This window comes from Nematostella vectensis, chromosome 10, assembly GCF_932526225.1.
Source record: "Nematostella vectensis chromosome 10, jaNemVect1.1, whole genome shotgun sequence".
Taxonomy (NCBI): Eukaryota; Metazoa; Cnidaria; class Anthozoa; order Actiniaria; family Edwardsiidae; genus Nematostella; species Nematostella vectensis.
The window spans coordinates 2,473,597-2,499,952 of record NC_064043.1 but is presented as its reverse complement, the minus strand read 5'-3'; the positions used below and the strand labels follow the sequence as shown (position 1 = coordinate 2,499,952).

Sequence of the window (26,356 nt, the reverse complement as noted above, 5' to 3'; positions counted from 1 at the left end):
GCATGTACGTCTCGGGCGTATCCCCTAGAGGGAGTGAAAATCAGACCGGTCTAAACTAGGATGCATGTATGTCTCTGGCGTCCCCTAGAGTGAGTGAAAATCAGAGAGGTCTAAACTAGGATGCATGTACGTCTCGGGCGTATCCCCTAGAGGGAGTGAAAATCAGACCGGTATAAACTAGGATGCATGTATGTCTCGGGCGTCCCCTAGAGGGAGTGAAAATCAGACCGGTCTAAACTAGGATGCATGTATGTCTCGGGCGTTCCCTAGAGTGAGTGAGAATTAGACCGGTCTAAACTAGGATGCATGTATGTCTCGGGCGTCCCCTAGAGGGCGTGAAAATCAGACCGGTCTAAACTAGGATGCAGCTGTGCTTGTAAGGCTGGTCACAGGGCGCATGCGTACTTCCGCCAACAAGTCTTTTTCTTTTCTTATTTATACCTGAGTACCTCACACTTAAACAAATCCTGGGTTTGTGCATGACCTGAGGCTAAGATTTTGTATGTAGAACACATGTCAGAGCATTTGATATGTTCACTTGACCGTGCTACACTTGTAAAAGCACTTGGTATGTCCCTACACTCGCTGTATTGTTCAGTTCAGTTACTGACCAATAAAGAGAACCTCTAAGCTGTCAGAGCCCTCATCGTTAGACGCCGTGACCTTAAACCACGCCCCGATATTGAGGGTGAAGGGTATCCGCACAACAGTTGATAAGCTTCCCTCTGTGGGTTTCTTGAGTACTTCTGGCCTGACGGCCTTGTCGTACGACTCAAAAGGACGCCACATAGATGGGTTCGCAGGACTTCCATAAAACCAAGAGGGTTGCATTTCCCATCGAATCCTTGGTTCAGGGTAACCGAGGTGCTGAAAGTACACAGTAAATGTAGATGGACCGGGCTTTCGCAGGATGACTTTCGGAGTGTTTGTTCTGTCTATCTCTGGGGCATCTAAACACACAAATAATGACACGAAATAACTTAAATTTACAAAATAAGCCATGACAGGCCCGTTACAGGTACTGGTCATGTACAGCTATAGATGTATCAAAATAAGTATACCCAGTCCGGTGTCTCACCCATGAAGCCTGACCGCCTCCCTAGGCCCAAGTCCCCCTTATCAAATCATTAGAGCGCTAGCTCACTATTCCCTGCTAGAGGACTTATTAGGGTTAGACTTACGTGGTACGTTGACTACGAAGTATTTTCGTGCTGTACCGAAGGGATTGTTGGAGATGCAGAGGAACATTCCACTGTGATAGTCGACGTCGGGTCGCTCTACTATGATACCATCTGTAGCTTGGATGAAGTCCTCATCAGTGCATCTTTCCACGTGGATACGGGTGCACGGTTTAATAGATACACCCTTTTTCATCCGCGGGAAATATTTCCACTCAATCGTGGGTTTAGGGTAACCATTTGGCTTACATCCGAGGAAGACTGGGGTATTGGGCGTGGCCGTGATGGTTTCTGAGCTGGTACGCCAGTGCTGAAAAACGCAAGACTAGTTCCAGTACCGCGCGTTTAAACCAGCCCTTTTGTTTTGAAAATGGCGGCATTTTACCGGCAACTGTCACATTTTGACGAATGCTAAGAAAACTAGACCAAACCTAAGGCTATAATTTTCTTTATGACTCCCTCATTATCAAACAAATCTGTCATTGTTTGTACAGTATGGTTTTAATGCTGTACAGTTAGTCAAAACAGCGACTGAAGTCAGCCTTTCGTACCTTTTCTCGAACGATTCAACACTACGATTGTGCTTGTTTTCGCCAGAGAACGCGCATGCGCATACGTTATTCAGCACTGTGGTGGCGTGGGGTCTGGGGCATAATACAAACGAATGCAAAGTTATTAAAAAGATTAAATTCAGTTTTTTATCGTCTGGAGAATAAAACGACGGAATGCTTCCCCTAGTAAACAGTTATCTTACCTTCAAATAGGTTTTCTAACTAATGCCGCCTGGTGAAAATAATTATTTGCGCAGGCTTTCTTAGAAGTGCACCCCCTACCCTACCCCCAAAAAGCTTAAATAGAATGGCTGGCTTGTCTATAGCAAGCTAGGGTCCACTGGGTCTCCGCGCATGTTTATACTGATCATAATAACCTGCACCTATTTGTCAGACTCACCTGTTACAACTAGATGGTTATTCCTGTACAGATATTCAAACGGTTTTCCTAGACGGCATTCGTAATGACCGCTCTCAGAAACCTGGGCGTTGACAATGGTGAGAGTGCTTTTGGTTATTGTGACATTAATGGATCCAAAACCAGCACTTTCTGTGATGCTAGACACATGGTATTTGTTAGAGTGCTGAATCATCTGCTTCTGTGACGGGTCTTCATTGGTTGGGTAATAGAACCACTTAATGCGCTGATTGGCAGTAGTTTCGCATGATATCCTAACATTACTGCCTGACACTTTGCGTTCCAGGAGGACCTCTGGGGACATTACCAGACTTGGGGAAGCTGGAAGTTTAGGGGGAAGGTTAGCAGGGAAGTTTGTTTTGAATTTCTTATTCAAAATTTTTAATGGTAAAAGTTTCTGACATTGGTGGATCAAGGGGTGGGCTGAGCAGTATTTTTTTTATGTTCTGCTAAAATGCTTCCACTTTCCTGTATTAGTTTGATTGACAGTCCTGTGAGCACGAGGTTGTTTAGTTTTGTGTTTTTAAGTGAGAGTTGTGAAGAGTTTTCCTATAGTTTTGGTTCCAAAACCAGCATATTTTGTGTGTGTAAAGTCACGGCTGATATTCAAAGAAGAAAAACACCCCCTCTCTAAAATCCTTACTTTGTACCCTGAATCTGCCCCTGAACATGAACAAGGGATGGATAGCCACACACCCCAACCTCCTAGATACGACCTTGAATGGGGGGTAGTGCTTTTTTCATTATTATTATTATTTATTTTATTTATTAATTGGGCAGTCAATTATGCGTTATGATCATCACTTACCAGAAATGATAACAACAAAATCCCTGGTGATTTCTTGTTTGCTATCACTCAGAGCTCTACACTGATAGAACCCTATGTCTTCAAGAGTGACTTTGAGCACGGTGAATTTCCCAGGCTTTTTCTTGTTCACTTTTCCTTCCTGTTCAGGAACCTGCCTAAAGGTATCAGAAGGTCTCATCCTGTGCCACAGGGTGACCACAACTGAGCGCTCGTTCGTATCGCAGTCTAAGCTGACATCTGAGTCTAAGCGAACTGCGTAAACTGTTGGGTTTTTGTACTTGCTGCCCATGGCCTCGAGGAATTGCATTGTTTGTTGGGTTGGGGCGCCCAATGCGCACTGAGGAACAAGGAGGCCTGGGAAGTAAATATTGATAATAAATTATTTAGATAGACTATTATATATGAATTAAGAATTAGATGAAATAAAAAGTACATGGACACGGTATAAAATGTTTAACACCGATACTTTTTACCAATTTAAACCAGGGTCACAACACATCAAGAACGTCCATTACGTTTCTTTACGTTACTTACCTAAAATGATCAGAATTCTTGCCGACTGCATCTTCTCTTCTTGGAATCAAAACAAATGCAAGATCTGCGGATGGAAGCAAGGGTTTTATATTGTAGGAATGGTGATAATCAAAACACTGAATCGAAACACGTGTTAAATCGCAATGGTCTTTCAACTTTCAAACCGAAACAAAAGAATAGATTTGAGCATAGGGACCGTTACTTTGAAATAAAAAAAATAAAAACACCACTACCTGCAATAAACTAGAATAGACAAAAAACATGACAATAAAACGCGGCCATGTGCGCAATTGACAAGATAAGCACTTGAATGGCCCCCGGAGAATAAGAAACCATTCAAGTGCACGTGTGGCTATGAACAGACGAGGGTCATGCATTCCGGAAGTGCTGTGATTGGCTTAAATTCGCTTGACTGGCATGTCATTTGTCCGACATTACCTTTGCAACTTTTATCCGTTATTTTTTAAAGTAATTTTTTTCTCCAAATTACAATGAGCTATTTCGCGGGAAAACATATTTTGAAGTATCACACACTTATCACAAAGCCTCTCTATTTACGCGAGTAAATATGTTGATGACGATATGGAATTTGGAGCACAGCCCATAGAGGCATCAAAATGTAATCGGAAACTACATCCAAAAAGTAACAAATAATATTCTCACATGCATACGGAAGATCCAGAAAAGATGGTTTAATTAACGTAGTGCAAATCCCTATAAACGCTCGCCCATCGGAAATCAGAGCGGAGTTTGCGCTAGATGAGCCCCAGATCTAACCATCAGAATAACAAACACGATGAGCCCCAGATCTAACCATCAGAATAACAAACACGCATCCTAGTACCGTCCGAGACATACATGCATCCTAGTTTAGACCGGTCTGATTTTCACTCACTCTGGGGGTGCCAGAGACTTACATCCATCACGTTTCATAGTTTTAGACCGCACCGATTTTTAGTCTCTCTAGCGCCCGAGACATACATTTATGCTAAAAAGGGCGCACGAGACTATCATATCCTAGTTCAGCCCGATCTGATTTTCGGGCGCGTTTGATATACTCTCTCGTATGACGACGGGTCTGAAAAACCGGCCAAATTTATCCCTAAGGACACGCCTCCTGTGACGTCACACGTACACGGTCTGAGGTTACACGGGGCTACTATGATGTTCAAACGTATTAGCTATCGCTGCACATAAACATCCTCGAAACCGGAGCGTGGAAACAAAACGAAGACACGATCTGAACGACAACAAAAAAAAACACAAGAGAACACCGGAGCACGGAAGACGAGATCCATCCCGCTCGTAATTGTGAGGTGAGTTGTAGGATGCGTGTTTGTTATTCTGATGGTTAGATCTGGGGTTCATCGTGTTTGTTATTCGGATGGTTAGATCTGGGGCTAATCAAGCGCAAACTTCGCTCTGATTTCCATGGGCGAGCGTTTATAGGGATTTGCACTGCGTTAATTAAACCATCTTTTCTGGATCTTCCGTATGCATTTGAGAATATGTGTTACTTTTTGGATGTAGTTTCCGATTACATTTTCATGCCTGTATGGGCTGAGCTCCAAATTCCATATCCTCATCTACATATTTACACGCAAAAATAGAGAGGCTTTGTGATAAGTGTGTGATACTTAAAAATATGTTTTCCCGTGAAATAGCTCATTGTAATTTGGAGAAAAAAAAATTACTAACGGATAAAAGTTGTAATGTAGTTGTAATGTCGGACAAATGACATGCCAGTCAATCGAATTCAAGCCAATCACAGCACTTCCGGAATGCATGACCCGGTGTGTAGTACGACAAGCTTAATGTAGACTAGAAATTTCCGTAAGAAATATATTCGTCTGTTCATAGCCACACGTGCACTTGAATGGTTTCTTATTCCCCGGGGGCCATTCAAGTGCTTATCTTGTCAATTGCGCACATGGCCGCGTTTTATTGTCATGTCTTTTGTCTATCCGAGTTTATTGCAGGTAGTGGTGTTTTTATTTTTTTTATTCAAAAGTAACGGTCCCTATGCTCGAATCCTTTCTTTTGTTTCGGTTTGAAAGTTATTCCAGTAGTTGGACCATTGCGATTTAACACGTGTTTTGATTCAGTGATTTGATTATCACCATTCCTACAATGTAAAACCCTTGCTTCCATCCGCAGATCTTGCATTTGTTTTGATTCCTTGAAGGAAAGATGCAGTCGGCAAGAATTCTGATCATTTTAGGTAAGAAACGTAAAGAAACGTAATGGACGTTCTTGATGTGTTGTGACCCTGGTTAGAATAGGTAAAAAGTATCTGTACAGGACCCGAAATGATCCCAGGACCCGAAACGATCCCAGGACCCGAAATAATCCCCAAAAGTACCCCAACTGATCCCGGGACCCGAAACGATCCCCAAGAGTCCCCGAAATGAACCCCAAGGAATTGCAGTAATGGACAAACAAAAGGAATGTGGAAGGATTGGCTTTCAGTTTTAAAAAACATATGAAACATTTTAGCGTCATTTTTGTTACTATCCAGAAATTTGAATTAACTAAAACCATAGTATTAAGATTTTTTTATACGACTGCGCGGGAAATACAGCTTTCGACAGCTTGGTTGAGTCAGCAATTGGGGTCAAATTCCCGTGATGGTAATTTGAAGAACCAGGCGTGAATAAATAATTTATACATAACAAGCCATAAATGTCTCCACAGATTAGACATGCCTCTGCTTTCCCGTAGGAAAATGTTTTTTTGTGTTCGGTGAATGAAAGACAAGAGAGATAGAGAGAAATCATGCAGTGGTGTACGCACTACTACATAAGGAAATTCAAAACTCACATATTGCTTTCAATAAAAGCCACATCTCTTAATATTTTGTAGTAAAAGGGTTGTTCGAGTGCATTACTCAGTGTGCTTTTGTCATTCCATCTTCTCGGCCAAACCGGCTGTCAGTAAATATTCGCTCGTGTGAAAAACACGTTTGGTTGTCAAATGAATATAGATTTTTAGGGGTGATGTTTACCGGAAACGAGATTTATAGTGTAAGAGTCATGTGTTGGAACTGCAAATATTTCGAAGGTCAAAAGTTTGGTTGTTCTGAGCAAGGCTGTGCTTTGGCTGTGCTATGTTTATGTTGTACTCCTTTCAGTAGCAATTAAAAGTTGTGTATTTGTTTTGGACTCTGTTTATGGGTTTACCGCCGGGGCAATGTAATAAATAGAAGTATTGTATTGGAATTTAAGTTCTTTAAGTCATATTATTTAGAAATAGATTCGCTGTCAACCCTTAATTATGCTTTAATAATTGGAAGTGCTTTCTTCTGCTTTCCCTTTGTCCATTACCGCAATTCCGTGGGGTTGATTTCGGGGACTCCTCGGTATCGTTTCGGGTCCAGGGATCAGTTGGGGTACTTTTGGGGATCATTTCGGGTCCTGGGATCGTTTCGGGTCCTGGGATCATTTCGGGTCCTGTACATATCGGTGTTAAACATTTTATACCGTGTCCATGTACTTTTTATTTCATATAATTCTTAATTCATATATAATGGTCTATCTAAATAGTTTATTATCAATATTTACTTTTCAGGCCTCCTTGTTCCTCAGTGCGCATTGGGCGCCCCAACCCAACAAGCAATGCAATTCCTCGAGGCCATGGGCAGCAAGTACAAAAACCCAACAGTCTACGCAGTTCGCTTAGACTCAGATGTCAGCTTAGACTGCGATACGAACGAGCGCTCAGTTGTGGTCACCCTGTGGCACAGGATGAGACCTTCTGATACCTTCAGGCAGGTTCCTGAACAGGAAGGAAAAGTGAACAAGAAAAAGCCCGGGAAATTCACCGTGCTCAAAGTCACTCTGGAAGACATAGGGTTCTATCAGTGTAGAGCTCTGAGTGATAGCAAACAAGAAATCACCAGGGATTTTGTTGTTATCATTTCTGGTAAGTGATGATCATAACGCATAATTGACTGCCCAATTAATAATAATAATGATGACGATGATGATGATGCTGCTGCTGCTGCTGCTACTACTACTACTACCCCCATTCAAGGTCGTATCTAGGAGGGTGAGGTGTGTGGCTATCCACCCCCTGTTCATGTTCAGGGGCAGATTCAGGGTACAGGTTAAGGAGAGAGGGGATTAATGTGGATATCAGCTAAATGTCGCGGGGGACACACACACACAAAATATGCTGGTTTTGGAACCAAAACTATAGGGAAACTCTCCACAACTCTCACTTAAAAACACAAAACATAACAAACTCGTGCTCTGGAAACATTCTAGCACAATATCAGAAACACACTGCTCAGCCCACCCCTTGATTCACCCTTGACAGAAACTATTTTTAAATTAGAAATTCAAAACAAACTTTCCTGCTAACTTTCCGCCAAAACTTCCAGCTTCCCCAAGTCTGGTAATGTCCCCAGAGGTCCTTCTGGAACGCAAAGTGTCAGGCAGTGATGTTAGGATATCATGCGAAACTACTGCCAATCAGCGCATTAAGTGGTTCTATTACCCAACCAATGAAGACCCGTCACAGAAGCAGATGATTCAGCACTCTAACAAATACCATGTGTCTAGCGTCACAGAAAGTGCTGGTTATGGATCCATTAATGTCACAATAACCAAAAGCACTCTCACCATTGTCAACGCCCAGGTTGCTGAGAGCGGTCATTACGAATGCAGTCTAGGAAAACCGTTTGAATATCTGTACAGGAATAACCATCTAGTTGTAACAGGTGAGTCTGACAAATAGCTGGAGGTTATTTTTATGGTATATGGCACAGAGGTTCATCTGTGGTAATATTATAAGGTAGGGTTTCTAATAAAGCCATAACCTAGCAAAATGCCCTTGAGTGAAATCCATATCTAACAAAAATTCCCTTCCATAGCCGGCCTCAAATTATTATTTTTTTGGGGGGGTGGGGTCCATGATACAGAAACATTAAGAAAACATTGGGGGCACAGCCAAGCCCCCTTATAATTCTTGAAAATATTGGGGAGGGGAGTAAAGTGCCCCCAGCGCCCCATCCTCTGCTACGGCCTTGTCTTACTGGTAATAATGTTACTCCAAGGTTTTCAAGCTTTGAAGACTACTTTTGGATAAGCTTTTCTGTGCCTTTGAAAAATCCCTTATGCTTAAAAAAATGTCCAACTATGTTTCTCATTATGATCCTGTGATGGTATTTTATATTTTTATCCATATATATATATATATATATATATATATATATATATATATATAATCAGTCAATTGTTTGTATTATCATCCAGACCCCACTGCACCGGTATTCAGCACCAACTCAGAAACCATCACGGCCGCGCCCAATACCCCAGTCTTCCTCGGATGTAAGCCTAATGGTTACCCTAAACCCACAATCAAGTGGAAATATACCCCACATATGCAGAAGGCAATGTTTATTAAACTCTGCACCCGTATCCACATTGAAAGATGCACTGATGAGGATTTCATCCAAGCTACAGATGGTATCATAGTAGAGCGACCTGATGTGAGCTACCACAATGGAATGTTCAGTTGCATTGCAACCAATTCCTATGGTATCGGGCAGAAAGACTTTTCCATCAAAGTCCCACGTAAGTCTGATCCTTAAAAATGTTAAGTAGCATAATTACTACAATTGAGACATAGATTACAGATCTTTTTTCAAGTCATGGCCAATCTTCAGGTTGCTGCGGGGCTGGGTGTTAAAGGGGGTGCGCCCTCTTCCTCTAGCATTTCATTTATCTCAGAGAAACAAAATGAACCCATCCTAGGTTGCAGTGGTATTATAGTTTCTTTAGTTGAGAGTCCTTGGGAGGGAGGGGGCTAACCTATTGCTTCAGATCTGGAATGGTCAAACAGTGTTATTGTGTAGGGGTTCCTCAACCAAAATGTGGGCACATCTGAAATTCTCACATCTGGGCATATCAATCTGTCAACTGAATAAGATTTTTGGGTCCTTCTAGATGCCCCTGAGATAGACAGAGACAAGACTCCTACAAGAATCTTCCGACCTCCTGGTCCTACAAGTATAACTGTGTTCCTAAAGCACACTGGTTACCCTACCCCAGGATTCAAATGGGAGTTTATTCCCGTATTTGATTATAACTACATACCCAAGCAAGATGACTGGAGAGTATTTGGAAAGGAGTATACTGCAGATAACATTGTCGCAGTACCTGACTTCATTTCTATTGGAGCATTGTTTAGACTAACTGTTACCAACAAGATGGGCTCTGATAGTATTGCTATAGCATTCTACAGGAAGTGGTGAAATAAGATGGACTCTGATAGAATGCATTCTACAGGCAGTAGTGAAACAAGATGTGGGCTCTGATACAGTACATAGTATGGTTCTCACCTTTTAAAGGCATTAGGTAATTGCAAAACAAATCCAAGCAAATAAACAGCCCCATGGTTTAGCATTGTCTCCTGGTCATCAATTTATTTAGTGTATATCTCAGTTTTCGGTAGTTAACTGGTAGACAAAACGGATCATCAACACAGCCAATTTCTGTTTCTGATGAGGATCCAAGCTGACCAGTCAAGAAAAACGAACCGTTTAGATTGTTTGATAGAGATTTTCTAAATTGTACAGTACATAGTCATATATAACCAGATGGTGATCATTATTGATTATGTTTATTTCAGTTTCTACAAAACATCATTATGTATAATTATCAACTTTTTTAAGTAAAGTAATGTTTCATATAAGCATTCTTGTCTTGATGTACCAGAATGATTTTACAAACTGACTAAAGCAGTTCATTGACAACTAAACCTACAAAGTACAGAATAAATTAATGAAAGAAATTGTGGAATATACCCAAGTTGGGGCACACATGACGTGAACATCCATAAAACAAGAAAAATCAAGACTTTGTTGCATGTTTTTATGTTAGATCCTTTTACTCACTGGCACTGAAAGGTTAGGCGTCTACATTTAAACCCACCTTTATCCCTGCGTAAAGAAATGTGAGGGAATTATGTAGTGTTAATCAAGAATTGTTTCAAACAAAAAGCAATTTGAATATTAATGTAGAGGCATTTTTACATACAAATAATTCTCATATTTAAATTAAAAAAAAATATGAAATACAATATCGCTGATAAATAAAGAAATAGAGAGCACACATCAAACCCAAAACAGTTGAATTGCTGTAAAATTTTGGCAGAGATTTAATTTAAAAATGTGATTAATGATGAAGATGGTAAGAACCTCTACAGTCAAGTAGAAAATCAAGTTATTTTAGAGTAAACATTTTGTAATAATATTCTGTGATAGTTTCATGGGTTAAATCCATGCACTCTAGAGCGTCATTATGTATCTGACACTAAGATAAATGGATGTATGATGCCTGACATCACCAACGTAGCAGAACTGACGCCTCTCCACCTTGCAAGATGCATAGCTAAATAGTGACGTAAATATTATAAACATTTTAAAACAACACTTGCTGACAGCACAATACACTTACAAAGCTTTTCAATCAGGTCTTATCCAAGTTACAATACTAAGAATGCGTTCTTAGAATATGTACCATACAGACTCTTAACTATAAATATTGTTATCTGCAACCAGATCTACAAAATCTCCATGTCTAAGAAGAGCTAAATCCTACTGCAACAACCCTACTAAAGACACCGATTCACAACACAGTACCATGGACTGTTTAGTTGCATAATTATTGCAATTGAGACACATATTATATTACAGGGCTGGGTGGGAAAGGGGGTGGGCCCTCTTCCTCTAGCATTTCATTTATCTCAGAGAAACAAAATGTACCCATCCTAGGTTGCAGTGGTATTATAGTTTCTTTAGTTGAGAGTCCTTGGGAGGGAGGGGGCTACCCTATGGCTTCAGATCTGGAATGGTCAAACAGTTTTGTTGTGTGGGGGTTCTGTGACCAAATGTAGAAAATATTGTTATCTGCAACCAGATCTGCAAAATCTCCACGTCTAAGAAAAGCTGCAACAACCCTACTGAACTCACCAATTCACAAGACAATACCATAGACTATTGCTGTAATCACAGGGCTGACTGCAATGAGTCAGGATGCTATGAGTGTAGATACCAAATATGCTGTATTTGCCTGGTGATCTACTTTTCTACAAGTCTGATAGTAGCTGGTCCTATTGCTATCAGTTGGTGGCAGACTGTAGTGTGATTGTAGCTGGTCCTATTGCTATCAGTTGGCGGCAGACTGTGTGATTGTAGCTGTGTCTATTTCTATCAGTCAGCAGCAGAGACGGTACCTAGTTGAAGCAATAACTGGTGACAGTCTTTGAGCGTCCGCTTGTCGCCCATCTTCTCCAAGCAGCTTGCTGCCTCCAGAAGCATGCCTTTGCGCTGGCCTGGGGCAGACAGAAAGGGGTTGGGGAGGTGTCGACATGCCATCAGTAACGCAGTGGCACGTTCACGCCCGCCTGTCACACACTCCTCTAGTTCTTCTGTTTTAAGTACAAAAAATTAGTAAACAGAGTGATTTGTTTCATCTGATTGAATTGAACAGTAGCTTACCTGTGTGGTTATAACAATAATCATCCTTACTAACAACAATTCGTTGCCGAAGTGTTGTTCTCTGCAACAGCTGCTGTGTCTGGGTGGGGTTGGCACCAGCCATGAGTCGAGCTACTGCTTCATAAAGATACATCTGCAAGAATAATTCCATGGTAATATCATTCAATGTGTTTCATGCAAGTTCGGGGCAGTTGTATCAAACATTTTTTGTAAGGATGTTTGACTATCTACTGCACACAGATCATCTAATTTATAATCATATCTAATTTTCATTTTACAGTTTTTGAATACTTTATAATTACAAAATATACCTTATGACCTCTAGAAAAAGCAGCAAGATAAATGGTATAATATAACAATCAAAATATTTTCAATGAATCTGGAGAGAAAACTGTGAAAATAAAGTACTGGTAATTATTTTTCCTTCAACCAAGCTGAATAAAATTAACAGTTTGAGTGCAAATGCACATTCATCTCCTAAACTGAACATCACACTATGTCCGTCCTGTATTAAAATAAATTTAAGATATTTTCCTTGGTTTGTTTGTTTGTAGTGTAGGATTTGATTATTTTCTTATTCCTTTTTTGAATAGTTACCTTGTGGCAAAAGGCTAATAAGATTAACATAAGTTTCCAAATATTCACCCTAGGTAGAGCCGCCTGAAGATCATGTGTTATTTTCCTCAGACTTTCAAGGTCGTGCTGGAATGCCGCCAGTCCTACAGAGTCTATGACCTTGTGCTGAACATCTGGCTTGTTATTGGATTCCCAGATGTCGGTTCGTGTCGCCAACAGCCAATCACAGCAAAGGAGCTGGGCAAGTTGACGTAGCTTACTTGCAGATTGATAGGAAGCCAGGCTGATGCTCTCGCGGAGGTGCATGCCAGACTTGTTGCAGAGCTGACGGCATTCTTCTGCCTTTTCGGGTGTGAGATGCTTGGAGTTGAGAATTTCTTTTCTTGCCTTGAATGCCCGAAGCAAGGCTTTTGCAATAGGCTCTCTGCAGTTAGCTACAGGGTCTCTAAAAACCAGGGATTTGAAAAAGGGGTTCAAATATTGGGTGTGACTTTAAATGGTTTGAATATTAGTATAAACTAAAACAAAATGTGTTTATAAAAATGTAGTATAGGTACATTTGGAACCGTACGAGAGTAAAAGTGCGGTAGCAAGATCATGAAAATACAAAATCACTTTGGATGGCAAAAACAGGCAATTTTACACTCAATACTTTTCTTTGCTTTCCTGTAAGGTCAATGGAGTTGAATTTAAACAAATTTTAGCCAAATTTTTGACATCTGATTTGAGTCAATAGACTTACTCAGCATTCCAAAGGCACTTGGGCACACTTCCCACAGTGTTATAGAACCTCTCAGCAGCCTCATCTTCACCACGAAACCAGTGCACCGCCACCGACCCCACAGCTGCCCACCACCTGGCCACCTCATCACCATTACGGCCACACCCCGCCCCCATGCTACCCACGAGGCCATTGGCAGGACCCTCCTTTGGTTCCTCTGTGACCTCAGCGCAGACGTGTAGGATGTCAAGGAAGTTCAGGCCGTCTACCCAGCTTCCTGTTGTGTCCTGGGTGTTAGCATCTTTATTAGGCAGGGTATCTTTGGGTAAGGCAATGGCAGTTAGTGCTTCTTTCAGCATCTGCTCTCGGAATGCTTGGCTAACATGAGCAACAGGGTCGGCTGTTAAATAGATGTGGATTATTATTAGTGTGGATTATTACACTGCAGGCTATAGGCTTGCTGAACTCTAAGTGTTACCTTTATTTCCCATGCAGGGTTTGGGGTCAGAGGCCAAACCAGAGGAGGCATGATAGACCCCCCTTCCCCCCTCCGAGTATATAGAACATGTTATAACATAAATGTATACAGTACCAGGAGAAATCTTGATTTGTTTAAGCACAGGCCGCAAAAGATACCCTATCTGGGTAACCAATATGACTGGATGATGGAAACAAAGAGCAGCCAAAGACGCTCTCTGGGTAACCAATATGACTGGATGATGGAAACAAAGAGCAGCCAAAGACGCTCTCTGGGTAACCAATATGACTGGATGATGGAAACAAAGAGCAGCCAAAGACGCTCTCTGGGTAACCAATATGACTGGATGATGGAAACAAAGAGCAGCCAAAGACGCTCTCTGGGTAACCAATATGACTGGATGATGGAAACAAAGAGCAGCCAAAGACGCTCTCTGGGTAACCAATATGACTAGATGATGGAAACAAAGAGCAGCCAAAGACGCTCTCTGGGTAACCAATATGACTAGATGATGGAAACAAAGAGCAGCCAAAGACGCTCTCTGGGTAACCAATATGACTAGATGATGGAAACAAAGAGCAGCCAAAGACGCTCTCTGGGTAACCAATATGACTAGATGATGGAAACAAAGAGCAGCCAAAGACGCTCTCTGGGTAACCAATATGACTAGATGATGGAAACAAAGAGCAGCCAAAGACGCTCTCTGGGTAACCAATATGACTGGATGATGGAAACAAAGAGCAGCCAAAGACGCTCTCTGGGTAACCAATATGACTGGATGATGGAAACAAAGAGCAGCCAAAGACGCTCTCTGGGTAACCAATATGACTAGATGATGGAAACAAAGAGCAGCCAAAGACGCTCTCTGGGTAACCAATATGACTAAATGATGGAAACAAAGAGCAGCCAAAGACGCTCTCTGGGTAACCAATATGACTAGATGATGGAAACAAAGAGCAGCCAAAGACGCTCTCTGGGTAACCAATATGACTAGATGATGGAAACAAAGAGCAGCCAAAGACGCTCTCTGGGTAACCAATATGACTGGATGATGGAAACAAAGAGCAGCCAAAGACGCTCTCTGGGTAACCAATATGACTGGATGATGGAAACAAAGAGCAGCCAAAGACGCTCTCTGGGTAACCAATATGACTGGATGATGGAAACAAAGAGCAGCCAAAGACGCTCTCTGGGTATCCAATATGACTGGATGATGGAAACAAAGAGCAGCCAAAGACGCTCTCTGGGTAACCAATATGACTAGATGATGGAAACAAAGAGCAGCCAAAGACGCTCTCTGGGTATCCAATATGACTGGATGATGGAAACAAAGAGCAGCCAAAGACGCTCTCTGGGTAACCAATATGAATGGATGATGGAAACAAAGAGCAGCCAAAGACGCTCTCTGGGTAACCAATATGACTAGATGATGGAAACAAAGAGCAGCCAAAGACGCTCTCTGGGTATCCAATATGACTGGATGATGGAAACAAAGAGCAGCCAAAGACGTTCTCTGGGTAACCAATATGACTAAATGATGGAAACAAAGAGCAGCCAAAGACGCTCTCTGGGTAACCAATATGACTAGATGATGGAAACAAAGAGCAGCCAAAGACGCTCTCTGGGTAACCAATATGACTAGATGATGGAAACAAAGAGCAGCCAAAGACGCTCTCTGGGTAACCAATATGACTGGATGATGGAAACAAAGAGCAGCCAAAGACGCTCTCTGGGTAACCAATATGAATGGATGATGGAAACAAAGAGCAGCCAAAGACGCTCTCTGGGTAACCAATATGAATGGATGATGGAAACAAAGAGCAGCCAAAGACGCTCTCTGGGTAACCAATATGACTAGATGATGGAAACAAAGAGCAGCCAAAGACGCTCTCTGGGTAACCAATATGACTGGATGATGGAAACAAAGAGCAGCCAAAGACGCTCTCTGGGTAACCAATATGACTAGATGATGGAAACAAAGAGCAGCCAAAGACGCTCTCTGGGTAACCAATATGACTAGATGATGGAAACAAAGAGCAGCCAAAGACGCTCTCTGGGTAACCAATATGACTGGATGATGGAAACAAAGAGCAGCCAAAGACGCTCTCTGGGTAACCAATATGACTAGATGATGGAAACAAAGAGCAGCCAAAGACGCTCTCTGGGTAACCAATATGACTGGATGATGGAAACAAAGAGCAGCCAAAGACGCTCTCTGGGTAACCAATATGACTAGATGATGGAAACAAAGAGCAGCCAAAGACGCTCTCTGGGTAACCAATATGACTGGATGATGGAAACAAAGAGCAGCCAAAGACGCTCTCTGGGTAACCAATATGAATGGATGATGGAAACAAAGAGCAGCCAAAGACGCTCTCTGGGTAACCAATATGACTAGATGATGGAAACAAAGAGCAGCCAAAGACGCTCTCTGGGTAACCAATATGACTGGATGATGGAAACAAAGAGCAGCCAAAGACGCTCTCTGGGTAACCAATATGACTAGATGATGGAAACAAAGAGCAGCCAAAGACGCTCTCTGGGTAACCAATATGACTAGATGATGGAAACAAAGAGCACTCTGGGTAACCAATATGAATGGATCAGGAAAACAGGGAGCTAAATTGATCACCTGACTCATGAGGTCAACGATTAACCGCCTTGGATTGACTGGAAGCTCACTTAAGGTAAAAAATGATTGGCTTAGCCAAATAAAAGGTTGTTCTCTGAAAGCGTGCAAGATTTGCAATAGGGTGATGAATTTTTTCAGTCCCTTGCCCACGCTAACCCCACACTCACCATGGTTTGCAACACTGGCCCACATACTGTCCCCGCCCTTGCAAGACCAGCTGCTGCTGACGAAAAACCTGTGTCCCTGAGGTGTGAAGAGCCACTGCATGGAGGGAGGGATGGTAGCCCCGTTTGCTGTTAAAGTGTCCCTTGCACGGAGAAGGAAGTAGCGCTTAAAAAACAACAACAAATAGTCACTAAAGGCAACTAACTCCTCCTTGTTTCTCTAGACTCAATTAAAATATGAGTTGATATTTGTGAAACATACTGCATATATGCAATGAAAATCAAACTTTTATACTGAAAAAAAAACTATCCACATTTGGTTGAACAAAAAGGATAAGTGATTCCTTGTGAAGATTTCCATTATATTGAGTTGTTTTACAGATGATGGAATTTGAATGCAAAAGCAAGGCCAAGTTAGCTCAAGCCATCTTATAAACTTTTGAAAGCAAATATAACTGACAATAAAGCCTAAGCAGTTTGGTGAGAAAAAGAGCTGCAAATACTTGCAAGCAGGCTATAAGCAAACGCAGCCAAATCCTTGCTCTTGCGCTCAAATTCCAACACCTCAAAGACAGCCCATGTCCTTGAGTTTAGGAAGTTCAAGTTCCATATGGCAAAGGGTAAATACTTACAGCAACAAAGTGTAGCCCTTCTGGTAATGCAGACCTGATCTGAACAGCAGCTGTCACATACATCTGGGCCTTGACTTGGGCACTGATGTAACTACCCGCAGTCTCAGCCAGATTGATAGCAGAGAGGCCAAGTACGCTTGAGCGCCAGTAGCCTCTTGGCACATAGCCTGAAATAAACCATGTCAAGAACAATAAAAATCCTAGATTCTAGTGCTCAGCAAATCATGAATTAATCATAATATCTTATCATTATATCATCACACAGTTATAACAACCCATAATATCTTATTATATCCTCACACTGTAATAACAACCTTTAATATCTTATCATAACATTATGCAGAAACTCAGGGGTTTCATTTAGTTTTAGAGTAGGCGGTAAGTTATTAGTAAATAAAACATCCACCGGCTGCTAGGCCAAAATGAAACCCCTGTACAGAATAAGAACACCAAACTATTTTATTCACCTGTCAGGCAGAGCTGACCCCTGGAAACCCATAAGTAAGCATCCAAAAAACACCAGAATAAGAACACCAAACTAGTTTATTCACCTGTCAGACTAAGCTGACCCCTGGAAACCCATAAGTAAGCATCAGTAAAACACCAGAATAAGAACACCAAACTAGTTTATTCACCTGTCAGACTGAGCTAACCCCTGGAAACCCATAAGTAAGCATCAGTAAAACACCAGAATAAGAACACCAAACTAGTTTATTCACCTGTCAGACTGAGCTAACCCCTGGAAACCCATAAGTAAGCATCAGTAAAACACCAGAATAAGAACACCAAACTAGTTTATTCACCTGTCAGACTGAGCTAACCCCTGGAAACCCATAAGTAAGCATCAGTAAAACACCAGAATAAGAACAAAAAACTAGTTTATTCACCTGTCAGACTGAGCTAACCCCTGGAAACCCATAAGTAAGCATCAGTAAAACACCAGAATAAGAACACCAAACTAGTTTATTCACCTGTCAGACTGAGCTAACCCCTGGAAACCCATAAGTAAGCATCAGTAAAACACCAGAATAAGAACACCAAACTAGTTTATTCACCTGTCAGGCTGAGCTAACCCCTGGAAACCCATAAGTAAGTATCCGTAAAACACCAGAATAAGAACACCAAACTAGTTTATTCACCTGTCAGACTAAGCTAACCCCTGGAAACCCATAAGTAAGTATCCGTAAAACACCAGAATAAAAACACCAAACTAGTTTATTCACCTGTCAGACTAAGCTGACCCCTGGAAACCCATAAGTAAGCATCAGTAAAACACCAGAATAAGAACACCAAACTAGTTTATTCACCTGTCAGACTGAGCTAACCCCTGGAAACCCATAAGTAAGCATCAGTAAAACACCAGAATAAGAACAAAAAACTAGTTTATTCACCTGTCAGACTGAGCTAACCCCTGGAAACCCATAAGTAAGCATCAGTAAAACACCAGAATAAGAACAAAAAACTAGTTTATTCACCTGTCAGACTGAGCTAACCCCTGGAAACCCATAAGTAAGCATCCATAAAACACCAGAATAAGAACACCAAACTAGTTTATTCACCTGTCAGACTGAGCTAACCCCTGGAAACCCATAAGTAAGCATCAGTAAAACACCAGAATAAGAACAAAAAACTAGTTTATTCACCTGTCAGACTGAGCTAACCCCTGGAAACCCATAAGTAAGCATCAGTAAAACACCAGAATAAGAACAAAAAACTAGTTTATTCACCTGTCAGACTGAGCTAACCCCTGGAAACCCATAAGTAAGCATCCATAAAACACCAGAATAAGAACACCAAACTAGTTTATTCACCTGTCAGACTGAGCTAACCCCTGGAAACCCATAAGTAAGCATCAGTAAAACACCAGAATAAGAACACCAAACTAGTTTATTCACCTGTCAGACTAAGCTGACCCCTGGAAACCCATAAGTAAGCATCAGTAAAACACCAGAATAAGAACACCAAACTAGTTTATTCACCTGTCAGGCTGAGCTAACCCCTGGAAACCCATAAGTAAGCATCAGTAAAACACCAGAATAAGAACACCAAACTAGTTTATTCACCTGTCAGACTAAGCTAACCCCTGGAAACCCAGAAGTAAGCATCAGTAAAACACCAGAATAAGAACAAAAAACTAGTTTATTCACCTGTCAGACTGAGCTGACCCCTGGAAACCCATAAGTAAGCATCAGTAAAACACCAGAATAAGAACACCAAACTAGTTTATTCACCTGTCAGACTAAGCTGACCCCTGGAAACCCATAAGTAAGCATCAGTAAAACACCAGAATAAGAACAAAAAACTAGTTTATTCACCTGTCAGACTGAGCTAACCCCTGGAAACCCATAAGTAAGCATCAGTAAAACACCAGAACAAGAACACCAAACTAGTTTATTCACCTGTCAGGCTGAGCTGACCCCTGGAAACCCATAAGTAAGCATCCATAAAACACCAGAATAAGAACACCAAACTAGTTTATTCACCTGTCAGACTGAGCTGGTGAAGCTTGTGGCAGACAAGTGCCGCATCACGAGCATTAACCTTGTCATACTCCTTGCGGATATCCTCGCTGGCTTTTCTGAAGAACACACCGCATGCTGTTGAGGCCAGCCATGTGCCAATACCAAGCCTGAACAAGATGTGCCTGAGAGAATGCCACACAAATCCACAAAACACATCTAGCTTGGAAGTTGGCATGGGACGTCCCAGAACCCGCAAGCAAATTTCTAGCTGTCTTGCTGCAGAAATGTTGTCTCCCTGCAAATCATAAAACAAGAATGTTTAAAAGTATTCCTGTAAGTAATATTCTATGCAATACCTATTGCAAGTCCCATAGTCCTGCGGCAGAAAGCTTTATCATAGTTTTCTCTACATCATCTTTTAGTACTAAACAAACAGGCAGAACAATAAATGATAGTAAGATTTTGAACAAATTGGGGTATTACATGTTCTTCCCATATATATTTTATTGGTGACATTTAGTTGTTTTTTTTTTAATTGACTGAGAAGAACATACTACTGGAATACAAAAACTGAAGAGTTTTCAAATTTTTATGAACAAATACTTATGAGTATTCAACCAAATACTTTTTGGTATTCAACAGTTAAGGCCTTGCGCACGGTGTTGCGCATCAGAGTGTAACAAAAATTCTAATGCCAGGTTTATGATTATAACTTTGATCTCGAGAAAGCTACACACTTTTTTATTTTATTTGGATAACGTTTGTCTAATGTGCATCTCGAATCCAAAGTTAGAGATAGTAAAAATTTCAAAAACATTAAAAAATATTTAATAGATATATATAAATGAAAACAGTGCCATAAAAACGGGCCGTTTTAAAGCCCATTTTTTATGAACATTGCTCCATCTTTTTGCTGATAAAAAAGAAACTTTTTGTTTTGTAGTTTGATGTCATAAATGGAATGCACTTGAAATTTTCTTTTTTTTTATAGAGAGAGCGATATAAAGAGAGATAAGCAGCGTTAGAATTTTTTTCAACGATAGAAAACACAAAATGTTGAATTATGTCGCGCCTTTTTTCCTTATTTTGCCCTTTTTGCCTTCACCGCACCTTGTTTTGCCCTTTTGCTTTTTGCATTTTGTTGCCCTTTTTGCCCATCGCGCCTTTCTTGCCTTTTTTTCCCTTTTTGCCTTTTTTGCCTTATTTTGCCATTGCGCTCTTTCTGCATTTTTATTGTGCTTTTTATGCAGTATTAAGTTTTTTTTCTGTATTTAAGCTTATTTTTTATCCCTAGACAACATATCAACCAGCTGTTACGAACATTAGCGAAATATAAAACAAGTGCGAATAACATATATACTTTTCTAGACTTAATTCCAGTAGAAAGAAATGGCTGCTGGTAGCCTGTTGATATAATTTGAAACTCCTCGGGTATTTGTCTACTTTCAATTCTTGCTTCTCATCTTCTGATGCAAGACAAGAATTCACCCCGTTCGAGTTTGAATATTGCAAACTTAATAACATGGAGAAATATACATTCTATAACGAAAATAATTTTAGAAGCCTAAATTGTTTAATGAAAGAGCTCTCATAATCTGAATTTTCCAAAGCTGGATTAAATTTTAATTTTTTATAGCAGGATTCTATAGAAGCGCGCGATAGGCCGAAAAAGTGCACGATAGGGCAAAAAAGTGTGCGATAGGACAAAAAAGTGCAAAAACATGCACGATAGGCAAAAAAGGCAAAACACATTTGCAGCATTTAAATGTTACACGGCACATTTTAACTATAATAACTAAATAACGTCCATACTCCGACAACAAAATATTGAGGTTTTCTATTAGGGTAGAAAAATAGTATGACTATTTTTGAAAACTACGATAATCAAACTATTATATCCCTAATTCCGGATAAAAATGCAATACTTAAGAAATAGCAGTAAATATAAATTGAAATTTTGAGAAATTCCTTGTTGAGCTAGGATGGCGCAACAACGTGAGCAAGGCCTTAATACTTATTGGGATTCAATAACTCACTCTTGATAGGTCAAGATCTGCTTGGTTCTTGTGTCGCCAGAAGAGTGTTGACCTGTCTGAATGTGGCCTTGTAACAGGCTCTCCAAACACAAAAATCTTGACGAGAACTCCTATTAGCAGTGCTACGTTAAGGAGCCACTTAAACGCAACAAGTGCTGCCCAAGAGATCACTGTCAAGGGGTCAAAAGGGGCGTCGACTGAGTTCAAAACACGAGTACCATCATGAGGATTAGGGGAATCACCAAAACTTGAAGACAAGATGGAATCTGAAAATTGAAATGAAATGTATACCAGTAGTCACATTGGTTGTAAATAGACAAGGTGACAACAAGCAGGGTCTGGTGGTCCCCCCTCTGCAAGTAAAGTCATCCATAGGGCTACTTGCTAGAAAAATTACGTGGTTAAAATTTCTACCTTCTGAAAATAAGGACTATTGATTTGTTCTTATTGAGTCAGTAAAGAAATATGAGAAAAAAAGTGTACTGTACCTACCCATAGCAAAAGGAAATGCCTAGGGCTTTACAGTATAATACACAGCATTACTCATAAAATAAAGCAAAAGAAGGATATAAATCACACTTACCAGATGCTAGCTGGGGAAGCAGGAAGTTTATGGGACTAATAAGGAGAAAAGAGAATAAGAAAGTGCAAAGAGCCACTCTTGTCCTGTCCAACATGCCGCAGCTTGAGAAAGACAGTCCTTCAATCTTGGTTGGCTTAGGATGTGGGGCGGCCTCTGGTGACGGCACAGGGCTAATAGATGCCGGCGAGAGGAGGGCACTAGACTCTGGGCTCATCTGCTGCGGACTGTTTCTTCCGTCCAGGCTCTCTTGTGTTGGGGTTGTACTTTTGTTATGGTCTTGCTGCAGCTTAATCATCTCTGTGATGGTATCTAAAAATGGGTTATCATTATATCAGTAATGAATGAGACATTGACAAAACACTGGCAGTGAAATCAAGATGTTTTGCAATTCAGCATCTATGCATTAAAATTTGGGCATCTGTTGGCCAGTAAAATGCACCCCCCCCCCCCCCCCCTGGTTCCTCTGTCCATGGTAGCATGACCAGAATTTTGTGTGACACTACCATATTTAGAAAGTAAGGCACAGAAAGCTTACTTTGCTGATGCTGGGCTACTTTCAGAGCAGTGTTTTCCTCTTTAAGCCGGCCATTCTCCCTCTGAAGATATCTGATGTAGTCAAGTGCCTTCTTTAAAATGCCTGCCTTGTTCATCTGTTGAGAGCAACTTCTATTAAGAGATCATTGCTATCATGTATCCTGCTATTATCGTACCATTCCGCACCACTCTACTAAGAGCCAGCATCATTGTTCACCAGACCTGACAACCCTACTCCACTCCACTCCACACAACCCCTTACCCTCCTTCTATGAGCAATCAAATCATTCTCGCCTTACACATTTCACTGTTTCCTGGCTCTCACAGCCACAGGACACCCCCCCTACCACACTTAACATTATACTGTTATCACAAAACCTTAGACGGCATCATTCTCACCTTAGTTTCTGGGCCGCACACAAGGTCCTTCAGCTCATTAATCCTATTGTTGATGCTATTCCTGTAGCGCTTCTCAATCTCATTGTGATTGGACCGGTTACCTTTGGCGTTGATATCAGTTTTAGGGGGTGTGGTTGGTACACGAGCGATGGGTATCTTGCAAGGGTCAAATACTACTGGGATGGTAATGACCTGGTTGCCGTTATTGGCTGCCTTGACATGAAGCACAGTGGAGTCTGAATTCACTATTTGCGGCGGGAGATGGATCACCTGTTCAAGAAAACAACATAACAATCAAAACCACTTCCATGTGTCGAAACGCTGCATCAGCCCGTGTCCGCTGATCGGCATGCTGGTCCTATGGTCCTAAAGGAGCCATTTTGTTGACTTGCAATGCATCTTACTTTTGTGGAATTTTACAAAATCTAGGAATTAAACGATTAGACTTTTTTGTTTTTTAGATAATATTTTCTATTTCCATTCTCAAATAATGTAATAATTATTAAAAAATTAAAAGTTTTGATTAAGTTTTCTAGTAAAAGTTTGGGCCTTTTGTCTGTAGTTGTAGTTGGGGAATGTAGTTGTATGTAGTTGGGGAATTTGAGAAAAAAGTTCAAACCTGAGATTGTGAAGAAAAGGTTGACATTGTCAGCAAATTGGGTGACTGAGGCTGTTGTGGTGAGGCAGGATTTGACAAGGTTGTGCTTGACGCCCCTCCAGGTGACGCTGATGGGCTGGGTGAGAACTGCTGGCTAGCTGACGAGCCTGGACTCTGAGCCTGAGACAACGGTGAGCTTGGCATGGCTGTCATAACAGTAGGCATGCCTGCATTACTAGTTGTTGTTGTTGTCTTGATAACTTGGTTCAATAGTTGCTGCAGCTGACTAGTTTGATTTGCCATAGTTGCATTCTGAAGTTTCTGTTGTTGAAGTATCTGTGCTTTTTGTTGTTGCTGTTCCTTCTGTTGTTGGCATTTCAGCAACAGTTGGAGTATTTGAAGCTGTTGATTACTGGCAAGAAGTGGTTGCTGAAATAAAAAAAACATGGCTTTAAAATGACTAAAGCTTTATCGCGGCATAGTCTGGGATAACATAGCGGCCCTTTCACATATCTCTAGCAACAAGACAGTGTACTGCACTATAATGCATTAAATGCATAGGCAGTGGGCAAGTTTTGGGGGGAGGGGACAGGAGGAGTGCCAGCAACCCCAACTTTTCACATCAGTGGAAGTTAATATGTATTGAAGAAATGGAGAAAAGAAATTAATGATGCTATTAACAGTTTTTAGCTTTTTATAATTGCATGCACCCAGACCTTGCTGTATACTAGATATTCTATTCAGTCACAAAATGTCTTGAGCAATGTACCTTTATACCAGCTCTGCTACCAATGTAATGTATCTTACCTGAGGTCCAGCTTGGGAAATGTTTTGTCCTGACAATTTTGAAGGCTCTTGAAGCAAGTCTGCCAATGACTTGTCTGACAACTGAGATTGCTGCAGTGGAGACTGCTGTTGCGATTGTAAAGTTTGTTGTTGCAAGTGTGAAGACTGTTGCTGCTGCTGCAGGGATTGTTGTTCTTGTAACATCTTTTCCGCTTGCAACAGCTGCAGCATCTGTGAAGCATTGAGGTTCCCAATACTAACATGAGACCCAGGGCCTTCCTGTTTGATCACTGGCTTCTGCTCAGCATAGCTGTCATGTGGCGGCGATGGAAATGCTGACAGCATCGGGTCCTGATGCTGGTATTGCATCAGGTATGCATCTATGTCTTCTGACATCACATCATCTTGGCTGGAGTCCATCATATCCGGAGGTGTATAAGGTGGTGTCAAATTATTTACTGGTTCAGTCTTGATGTTGGCTAGTAATCCATCCTCAGACATGGAGGTATTGTTCTGGTTGGAGCAGATGTAAGACACAATGTCTACAAATAGAATTAAATCCATTATAAGAAAATACTTTTTGGGGAAAAGTTGATAAAATTGTTAAATATATCATATATAATACAAAGGGAAACTTCAGAAAATAATTTTCTGCAATCCACTAAAATAAATTCAGATTAAAATCAATCCAATTATAACAATGACATGTCATGAGCTGACGTGGGGCGCAAGGATGTCTATTCCAAGTTTTGGGAGGGGGAGGGGGTATAATAGAACTGATAAAGCAGGAAAAGACGGTATTATGCATGGCTTATCACTTTGGTAGATAGTTTAACAATTACACATACACATATGCCTATGGTTAATGACAAACTCAAAATCAATAGGATTTTATGAGATGGTACATTTTCACTGATTCACTAATTGTTTAATCATAAAACAATTTCCAAAACCATAAACACTTTCAAATCTAAGTTTGTGGTATGCTTACGTTTGATACACCTACCACCCAAAAAACACAAGCTTGACACTTAAACTCAAGAGAGTTGTTTTCTACGTACCACTGGCATTGTACAGATGTAAGCTGTAAAATAGATCTTCTTTGATGTTATCGACATGCACACACAGATCAATAGTTTTAGGTAAAATTCTTAGGAAAGGCATCAACGATAAACCACATAGGTCTCCGTCACATATTCTATTTTTAGATTCTTCTAAAGCATTTAAAGATTCTGAATATAAAAAGTGCAAGCGGAGGACGAAAAGAGCCGACACAAAAGCGAACGTGTTGTACATGTGTACTTACGATCAGTCAAAAAACTCGAAATACCAGCACGAAACAGAGAATTAAGACAACCTAGTTCACTTACCGTCAAAGTCATCTAACGCCTCGCTCATATTCGCATCTCTATTGATGTTTTGATCCAACCCGGGTATGGGATTGTCCATTATAGAAGACCAGTACTCATTTCTCTGGTCCGCCATTTTGGCAGACCTTAGCGTTTGTTGCTTCTTTTTCAGCAGATCTGCTTCGACCAATCAAATCATCGTATTCGATCGTATGACATTGCGTCATTTTAAATTTCTGTAATTCCCGCGGGATATTGACTCGAATCCCGAATTATTTTAGAGGGCAATATGGACCTTCAGTTCACTGACTTTACATTTCAATATTTAGCCTACTCTCCTGATGTAACTTTGATTATGCTTTGATATCATAAAATGGGCAAGTACAGTTATGATTTGCTGCTAATATCAGGAGA

At 40.9% G+C, this 26,356-nt stretch overlaps 3 protein-coding genes across 7 annotated transcripts; 1 reads left to right on the top strand and 2 right to left on the bottom strand.

Annotated features, from left to right (window-relative positions):
- Positions 1–366: 366 nt before the first annotated feature.
- Positions 367–4,425, bottom strand: LOC5516501. 4 transcript variants are annotated; one of them, XM_048733787.1, is made up of 6 exons: positions 4,407–4,425; positions 3,490–3,553; positions 2,956–3,309; positions 2,130–2,468; positions 1,182–1,488; positions 367–950 (listed from the first exon to the last, which is right to left on the bottom strand). In XM_048733787.1, exons 2-5 carry the CDS (start codon positions 3,518–3,520, stop codon positions 1,424–1,426), a joined length of 789 nt encoding a protein of 262 aa, XP_048589744.1. In that variant the 5' UTR covers positions 3,521–3,553; positions 4,407–4,425; the 3' UTR covers positions 367–950; positions 1,182–1,423. The 4 variants fall into 4 exon arrangements, with proteins under 4 accessions (XP_048589744.1, XP_048589743.1, XP_048589745.1 ...); XM_048733786.1 differs by lacking the exon at positions 4,407–4,425 and adding an exon at positions 3,723–3,813; XM_048733788.1 differs by lacking the exon at positions 4,407–4,425 and adding an exon at positions 1,730–1,822 and having other exon boundaries at positions 3,490–3,640.
- A 174-nt stretch (positions 4,426–4,599) lies between these two features.
- Positions 4,600–10,185, top strand: LOC5516502 (hemicentin-2). 2 transcript variants are annotated; one of them, XM_001636461.3, is made up of 6 exons: positions 4,600–4,805; positions 5,647–5,710; positions 7,057–7,410; positions 7,871–8,209; positions 8,745–9,065; positions 9,438–10,185. In XM_001636461.3, exons 2-6 carry the CDS (start codon positions 5,680–5,682, stop codon positions 9,743–9,745), a joined length of 1,353 nt encoding a protein of 450 aa, XP_001636511.2. In that variant the 5' UTR covers positions 4,600–4,805; positions 5,647–5,679; the 3' UTR covers positions 9,746–10,185. The 2 variants fall into 2 exon arrangements, with proteins under 2 accessions (XP_001636511.2, XP_032242250.2); XM_032386359.2 differs by lacking the exon at positions 4,600–4,805 and adding an exon at positions 5,421–5,468.
- LOC5516451 (sterol regulatory element-binding protein 1) lies at positions 10,095–26,123 on the bottom strand. The gene is made up of 14 exons (XM_032386356.2): positions 25,964–26,123; positions 24,615–25,135; positions 23,829–24,236; positions 23,210–23,479; positions 22,812–22,926; positions 22,277–22,585; positions 21,694–21,959; positions 19,679–19,952; positions 17,196–17,362; positions 16,567–16,729; positions 13,311–13,689; positions 12,638–13,013; positions 11,993–12,125; positions 10,095–11,922 (listed from the first exon to the last, which is right to left on the bottom strand). The coding sequence occupies exons 1-14, from the start codon at positions 26,076–26,078 to the stop codon at positions 11,705–11,707; spliced, it is 3,714 nt and encodes a 1,237-aa protein (XP_032242247.2). The 5' UTR covers positions 26,079–26,123; the 3' UTR covers positions 10,095–11,704.
- Between the last annotated feature and the right edge of the window lie 233 nt (positions 26,124–26,356).